At 43.3% G+C, this 8,731-nt stretch overlaps 1 protein-coding gene across 1 annotated transcript in view; it reads right to left on the reverse strand.

The window, feature by feature from the left end:
- NINJ2 (ninjurin 2) overlaps window positions 1-3,491 on the reverse strand; it is a 48,296-nt gene extending 44,805 nt beyond the window's left edge. The window contains exon 1 of the mRNA XM_026116964.2: window positions 3,133-3,491. Coding sequence (XP_025972749.2) covers window positions 3,133-3,165 — 33 coding nt within the window. The 5' untranslated portion in view covers window positions 3,166-3,491. The remainder of the gene's footprint in view (window positions 1-3,132) is intronic.
- Window positions 3,492-8,731: the final 5,240 nt, after the last annotated feature.

Genomic DNA, 8,731 nt, shown 5'->3' on the forward strand with positions numbered 1-8,731 from the left:
ATCTCACCAGATTACTGGTCTGCCTGCTTTGGTTTCTTGTCAATGGAGATGCTTAATAGCGGAAGGTGAAACTTTCACTTGGAAGTCATAAATAGAGATGTCTGGTAAGGAAAATACATAATTCAAAGTAATTCATGTTAAAGTCTTATCTTTTAATAGGTAAACTAATCTTCTTAATTCAAAAATTTTAATTCAAGTTAAAGTTTTCTCTTTTGTCTTAGCATTTGGCTGGCTGGTGTAGATCTGGTGAGACTGCTCTACTGCCTTGTGGGTTTTTTTCATTTCAGCATCATTTCCTTTTAGCATCTTTCTGTGCGCAGTTTGAGGTTTTCTTAGCCTTCCTAGAAGTCAGAACTGTAAAACAGAGTCCATTGAAACACACCGAGAATTTTTGTGAGGGAGGAAGTATATTAATGTGAGCTAGTTCCTGCTGTTAAAAACCGGTCCTAGCTCTCACTCATGGACAATTGGTATATTATCTTTTCTAATGCAAAATATCACTTGCATTCTGGTCAGTTACTGTGCTAGTGCCTGTAGAGAGCTGAAGAGAGTATTTATTTTTATCCTGCCATTGGCCTATGGGATTTGAAAGTACCTCTTTTAGCTTGCATAACTGTAAATATTGTTATTGGTCATAATATTTTCCTGATCTCTTCTCAATGCTTGCTCCAATATTTGACGTTGTGTCCTGCTCCAGGAGATGGTTAATTCCACAAGCTGACTACATGCTGCGTGAAGGAGTGGCTCCTGTTATAGAGGCTTTTAACTTTGCTTAGTGAGCTCTTGTTCTCACTTTCTGGGAAGAGTCAAAAAATTGAGGACTGATCTTCATAGCCTTCCTAAATCTCGACCACCTCTTCTAGCTCTTTCCTATGCCATGCTAAAGGCTCATATCATTTTCATTCTCTTGTTATCTGTCAAACCTGGACATGTAAAAGTTGTATAAAAAATGCTAGTAGGTGCTGTGCAACTGTTTTGGACACAGGACCCACTCCCCATAAATAAAAATTCCGATTTCTGCATTGCCCCATAGTTAAGTCCCATGGTTGTTTGTGCTACTCCATACAGGAGCTCTTTCTGAGCAGAGCCACACGTTACCGCCGCGGGGTGGGCAGCGCACATTCCCGCAGGGCTGCTCATAAACCCACAGCTGGAAACTCTCGGGAAGACACCTGCTCCACGTTCAGGGACTCAGCAGAGGCTTTGAAATGTACTTTCAACTGAAAGATTTCTTTTTTTCCTCTCTTCCACTGATCATTTCTCCCCTCATCTCATGCTTCTCAGGTCATGTTACACTTGGAACCCCTGCTTGTCCCAGCTCTGTGGTAGTATGTAATGCTCTTTCCCTCCCCTGCCTGCACCATATATTTCCTGATTATAAGCATGCAGGAATCTGTGTACATTTGCCTACATTTTATATTTTCTAGTGGCTTTGTGAAATCCCTGTAAAGTGCCACAAGGAAAATCTCAGTAGGATGATTTTTCTTGTGGGAACCTGTGTAGAGGTGGATAGAAACCCCCACACCTTCCTGCTCTAGAAACATATATGTACACTTTTAAAAAAATTTATAACTCAAGGGACTGCTGCCCTTTGGGGCTTATTCACTTTTGCTGAGGATCTTAACTTTTGGCTGAAGATACTGAGGATCATTTTTGGCTCTTCATTTAACTTCAGGATGGGTTGAAAGAGAATAGTCTGACTGAAGAAAAATGTAAAATACAGGTTTTTCAGAAGCTTACGAGCATTTTAATCAGTGGAGGCGATTCTTTCACCTATGAAAACTGAATTACAAATCCAACATAGACCTGAACTTTCCATCGTGTGGAAAGCTTTAAAATATGAGAAGTTAACCTGGGTTTCTACTAAATATAATTTTCATGTCCCCTCTGCCCCCATACCCAATTCCTGATGTATTTTCATATATTTTCCCTTTATAACTAGTTCTAGGAAAGCCTCGCTTCTCTTTTTCTCAATCCTGAATAGCAACCATTTTCACCAACTGCCAAAGCTACGTATGCATTTTCCTTGGTTATCCTCTCTCTTATCTGAGCACAGCTAATCCAGAGTCTTAAAAAATGTGCTATGCACCTCATATCTCAGCTGAGGTAACCCTGCCTCTTTCTCCTTACGATCTGCAGGATCAGGAAGCCTAATTCTTTCTTTCTAGTCTACTTATCCACCTCTGGGATAATTGTCCTGATTATTTCCTAGGACACAAATCTTTCCATTTTAGTTTCTTTGAAATGGGCCAAAGAAATAAAAATGGAGACCACCCCAAATGGACTTCACCGCTTTCACATCTGAGGACAGTTAAGACCATTACACTGAGAAAAAATCAGCTGCAAAGTTTGGACGGTGTTGCTGACTTTCCCAGCTCTGGAAGCTGCACCCCAGGCAGCGCTTTGCCTTCTCCCCTTCTCCAGAGTTGTCTGAAGTGCAGATCTGGACTTGAAGTTAGGCGGGTGCCTGTGATCTGGGGTTTGACTCCATTTCATCTCTAACAGTTTCTCTTTCCAAACCCTTGGGTAGTTGCCCTTTCCTAGAGCACATGCTGAGCACAAGAAACACCCTTCTTAAAAAACACAAACACTCAGAAGAGGAACACAGAGAACTGAAAGAGCTTTATCAAGAAGTTTTGTTTCTCTATAAACCCTGCATAGGAAACCCTGGCCTCTGCATGCCCTCAGCATTTGCTGTATTTATTTCTTCTTCTCCTCCCCAGATTGGGAGCACTTTTTGCCAAACAGAGAGAGGCTTTGTGAGATGATGAACAGCTCAGATTTTTGTAGCTCATAAAGTCTGTGCTGCCTCCTTCTGAGAGCTGAACGCTAACTCTTGCCCCTGCTTCCCTCCTTCTCCAAAAAAAAGCAGCTCTTCTGAGTAATCCCCCTCTTCTTACCCCGTCCCATTCGGCAGAAGGCTCATAACAGCTCCTGGCAGAACAGGACAGAGATCCCACCACTAGCTTTTCTTCAAAGGCAAGCAGCGGAAAAAAGCAGCACTGAGTTTTCAAGTGAAATCGGCTGCCAAAGCTGAGGCGCGAGTGAGAGAAGCAGTGGCTATTTCCCTAGCTGTGGGGATCTTCCCTCCCTCTTTTCCCTCCCATGGGTATTCCCCCAAGCTGGACTCACTTGGAGGTTGATGCTCTCCCCTTCTGAGGCCATCCTCTTGCCCTCGGGTCTCTCCCTCCACAGACAGCACAAGTAGCCAGGAACTCTGCGCTCCCGGAGCCTCTCCCGTCACTGGACCGGGAAGCGCAGCTGCTGGAACAGACCTGCTATTCATCTGCCGGCTGCCGGCCGCCCGCTTGGCATCAGCTGGGGGGCGAGAGAGGGGGTGGCATGCCAATTCTTCATTGTCCGGGCCGCCCGCGGAACAAGCGTCCCTCTTAGACTTTCCATGACAGTTGTCTTCATTTCGTGTCTGCACTACCTCGCGGCATCCAGCTGAGCCCCATGAGCTCACTTGGGCTGGGACTCAGTGATGCAGCCAGCGTACCAAGACGTTCCTGGCACAGGCTGCCCAGCCATAGTAGCGATCCCGATTGCTCTTCTCTACCCAGCACACATCACAGCTACCCTGCGCATACGGATGAAAAAACAACGGTTGAAGAGATTAAGTGCAGAAAGTTGTGCCTGCTAGCTGCTGCTACTTCAGCAAGGATGTTAAGGCTAAAAACAAGTTTCCACTTTACTCTGTTTATAGACACCACTTCTCATTTTTTCCTCAGCCAAAATGCCCTTCCTTTCCCCTCCCCAGCTCTTTTTTTAGCTTGAAATTTTTATGGCCCATCCTAGCCTGAAGCAAATCTTGCTTTTTGCTTAAGCTGAAAGGAACCAAAAATGGCACTAGAATGAAAATGTATGCAGCCAGAATCAAGTTGCAGTGTAGGAAAATAAGTTGGGTGGAATCCTAAGGCAATAAAAATCAGTGTGACTCTAGATTTCAGAGAAACTCTGCTACTTTGTACTGCCTGCAGATCAGGCAGGCATGCCTGGCTTCTTGAAGAACAATTTATGTAGTTACAGTAGCATAGAAAATTCATGGTAAGTCATATATTCTGTTTAAACAGTTTAGCCAAGTGCATGTCCTAGTACTTCAGCCTTATGAAAGGTGCTGACACCTCTGTCGGTGGAAGATGCTGTCTCACTGATGCTTCCCAGCAAAAGGCCTAGTTTTGCAAGGACACCAGTGCTTAGTACTGCAGCTTCATTTCAAAGTGCTAATGATTTTAGCCTCCCTGCATTCCCCTCCAACAGCTAGCATTTTTTATTTCTTATGGATGGCTGAGTTGAAGCAGCGAGATGTGTGTAGTGACTGGGCTAATGCCACACAGGAAAGCAGGACTAGCACACAGCTCATTTGCCCCTTAGGCTGTGGGTCCACAGCAGCACAAGCCAATGCTGGTTAAGGATGCTGCAGTCTTGCCCAGCCCAGCCCTCACCTCTGGCCTCTCTCCTTGCACTTGCATCAATCATGTGGGACCTGATCCAGCCAAAAACTAACCTGGGACAAGGAAAGGGGTAGAGCCACACAGTTGCTACTGAGAAGGGCTTCTGCTGCTGTGGAGTGATGCTTTGCCCCATAACTTGTGTTTGCACCATGGATCAAACCTTCTAGCCCTGGGGAAGGAATAACAGTTTCAAGCGATCCTTTCACTCCTCTGGCCCTTGGGCCATGCAGAGGTGCTGGCTGCTCAGAGACACAGCAACGAAGTGGCGACAACAACTCTTCTGATGAAAAGATAAGACAGAATCATCATTTGGACCAAATCTGCCCCCCTGGCCAACAGCTAGACATCCACTCTAAACAAACAGCTTTCCTCCTAAAATGTAAAACAGAAGCTACACTACCTGGCTTCTGTATTTTGTAATGTTTTTCTAAGGCAGACAGATTTATTGTAATCTTCTGAAAGAAAACAAGACAAAAAGATTTTGGTTCTCTTAAAATATAATCACTGCTTGCTTAAGTTTCAAGGAGGTTGATTTTACAGTGGTAATGAAAGCCACCTTTATGGCTCCTACACACAAAAGAAAATTAAGATCTCTGTGCCTTGTTATCACTGAAATGATTGTTGTTTGAATCCTACAAGGGAAAGGGAGGGGCAAATGCGGGCTACTCACTCCTACTCTTCCACACTTGATGGCTTTTTTTTTTTCCTTAATGTAAGGAGCATTTAAACCAAAATGCAGCTGTCTTTTGCTGTTGTTGACTAGACATCCTGATGGACATTTATATATTAGCTAACAATTCCATGTAAATACATTATTGCAGAGATGCTAATATAGATAATTACCTGTTTTAGTTTACTTTTCTTAGTACAGTCTATAAAAAGGTGCCATAGTTCATCAGTTTATAAATAAATATTGTTTATTAATGGGTAATTTATTCTGGGCGGGTGTTTGCTGCGTTTGTTAAAGCCACTGTTGGGAGTTCATGTTCCGCAGATTCGTTGTGAACAGGTTTCCAACAAATGACCCATGAAGTCTGGTCAAAGTTTTTCTGTCCCTAGATGTGCCGTAAGCATCAAAACAGGTCTAAAATATCTTCTAGTGGTCAGATGGGAATGAAGTATCTATCATTTTATTTAGTAGATAAACAAATATTACCAGTGCACTAATTTCACACAAGACCACATGATATGTAACAATGTTCCTTTTTAAACCAGTTTTACTTAGTACTTTATCTAAATGCTATGAAAGTTTTTTTTTTTACACTCTCCAGAGAGGTATTGCAAAGAGTAATAATCTTTCATGGTGTCCTCAGAATACCTACAGAAATCAGGCAAAACTTACAGTAACCCTTGTGTCCTTCTAGACACTTAAATCAAACCAGGCTCCCAATTCCCTCTCCCAAGATAGCATGAAAGGGTCTTTCTGCAAAGTGTATTAGTAGTAATGTCTGGATCAACCTCCCTTGGAGTGTCTGGAGCCAAACACATTAGAAGGAAACAACTTCAAATGATAAAATGTCTCTTGGAGATTGTTTGTGTATGTCATATTAAGAGCAGAGCTCAGAACCTGGAAATGTGAGAAGAGAGGGAAGTGGGTTTATTTTGACTTGAATTGTAAAAACTTCCCAAGAAAAGAAGGAATTCCTCAGTGAAGAAATTAACAACAGAAATATACTTACTATTAAATCTGATTACAAAGAAAACAGACTAATTTTTCAAACTATCTTTCCAGTAATTGTTAATTATGACGTAAGAAAGTGCCATTGTAATGGTCCAAAGACTAAGATGGAAAACGCAGCACAACTTCTAAATGCGATTGTGTGGCATGAGTGGCAGCACTCACTACTTTTAGACTCAGTGACCTCAAACCTTCCTCTAGCCTGTGTTTATAAAACATGAGAGAAGTGGGAGACCTCCAAAACTGGTGGTTCTAATGGATGTTGCTTTGATTAGAGATCAGAAGGAGTCTTTTTAGTAATACCTAGTAGAGATGGATGGGGAAAGAGCATATGGGGAGCAGCATTTCTTGGAAGGAGGATGAGGAGCATCTAGGTCATGAAAGAAGAAAACTATCTATCTGATTTTCCCTTGCAAGATCAGCCTGCCCTGGCTGAGTATGGAGGAGAGGCTCTGTGGAGCAGCCACCCTCACTTGGGAGGAGGGAGGATGGCAAAGCTGCTTATTTCCACCCCCATCCTGTTCCGTCCCTTATGCCAGCCAAAGTGCTTGTGCAGCCACCCAAGAAGCCAGACTAGAAGAACTAGGTCCAGCTGGAAAAAAAATTGCCAGGCTATTTTTCTGGCTGGGATCAGTTCCCTGACATGGTTCTGCACATAACTGCACAAACACTTACGCTGGCAGTAGGGAGGGCGCCAGGCAGGACATGGAAAAAGCATCTGGGAGTGGAGAAGGGTGGGGACAAGCCAGTTCAAGCAGCATTGTTGCTGAATGTGTAACCACAGTGTTGCAGTGCTGGTGCCACCAGTGGGGCTGGCCTCTGCAAAGGGGGCATGGGAAGGAAGAGCTGAAATCCTCGGGCTTGGCATGGGCCAGTAGAGATGGCTGGTAGCGGAAAGTAGGCCACGCTGCTCAAAGACTGATGGAAGAATTGCTCTTGCCCGCCACTCTAAGGTATATTGTGGTGCTCCAGAGGGAACCATAACAAGGGCCACAAGACCTTCTGTAGGATAACTGCACTTCTAACAGGGCAAATGACAGGGCAACTTCACTTCCTAACCTTTCCCATGACTTGATTTTTCTGTTACAAAAATGGTCTTGTTTTTGTTTTGTTTTGTTTTGGCTTGTTTTTTTTTTTTTTTTTTTTTTTTTTTTTTCTGAGACCCCCTTTCTTCCCTCTCTAATTCAGGGCCACATCTTTACTATATCCAGAAGTGTGTGCTACTGATCCATTATAGGTGCATTCACATTATTCTCTGAGAGGACATTAAAAGAGCTCGACTTGTTTAGTCTTACAGAATGAAACCCAAGAGGAATACTGCTGCCATCTACGCATACACTAAGCAGGATCACCAGAGAGATGGAAGTGTTAGTGCAAGAGCCAGTTAATAAACTGGCCAAGAAAAAATTCTAGAAATAAGAAGGTTCTTGGCTGCCTAAGTACTGATGTTTCAGAGGAGCCAGCCAGTGAGAGAAGCAAGGACAAGGGATCGAACCAGACTTAGGATGGAGTTTGCTCTGCTTGTGGAAAGGATTATCGGATATGGCTGCCTGTGACAGCCACAGACTGAACCTACTAACCCAGTAAGTGCTTTCTTGTCCCAAGTCCCACTTTCTGTATTCCACTGGTGGTTTTCCTTGAAGATCACAGCTCAGCAATATTGTAGTGCATGCCACTGCAAAGGCAAGTGATTAGGTAGCCAAAGGCCCATTTTTTTAACTTATTTAGGAGCATCAGTCTTTCATGTCTTTCAGCGAATGGTAGGGTCCTAAACCCTAGCTGGCAAAGCTTGTTTCTCCTTCTGTAGGAGAGAACCACAGAGAGTGCAGTTTAGTGTGTGGAAGAGTAATAATCTTAAGGAAGGCTCTGGGGATTTAGAAAACAAAGATGCAATTGAATTGGGGCAAGTATACTTCTAAAATTCTCCCTGAGAATGATGCGTGAAATGAGAATATGTGAAAACTTACTTAGACAATGAATTGCTAAATTATATGAAAACAAGACTAGAAAGGATTTCAAGGGGTCACCTAGTTCCTTCTTTTGCCCCAAGAGCGGTGGGACGTTGGTACCTGTCTAGTTAGCACAGATATTGCTCCAGCCTGCTCTGAAAGCACTCCAGCTGCAGTGAGTCCACCCACTTTGCAAGGAAACCTATTTCAGGGCTTCAGTATCACCATCCTTACCATTAGAAATGGTTTTGCTAATACCTAATCAAAAGCCTTCTTGATGCAATTTTAGCCTGTTATTCTTATCCTCTCCATGTGGGAGAGAAAGATTATTTCCTTCCTCTTTGCTGCAGCCGTTTACATTTTTGAGGACTGTTATCATGTCTCTGTTCAGTCTTCTCTATATTTAAGAAAACAAAAATTCCTTCACTGTTTCCTCACAGGTTATATTTCACAGATCTTTGATTGCTCTTGTTGCTCTCCAGACTCATTCTAGTTGAGGTACTGGAGAGTTTTGCATTGCTGGCAGCCTGCATTCACTTAGCACAGGTGAAAGTGGTCACAGGGGGTGCAAGCTAATAGAGAAATAATATTCTGTGCGTTTGGACTGATAGTAGAAGTCTGGGGTACAGACTGTTATTTTTGTAAGGTCT

This window comes from Dromaius novaehollandiae, chromosome 1 (assembly GCF_036370855.1).
Source record: "Dromaius novaehollandiae isolate bDroNov1 chromosome 1, bDroNov1.hap1, whole genome shotgun sequence".
Taxonomy (NCBI): Eukaryota; Metazoa; Chordata; class Aves; order Casuariiformes; family Dromaiidae; genus Dromaius; species Dromaius novaehollandiae.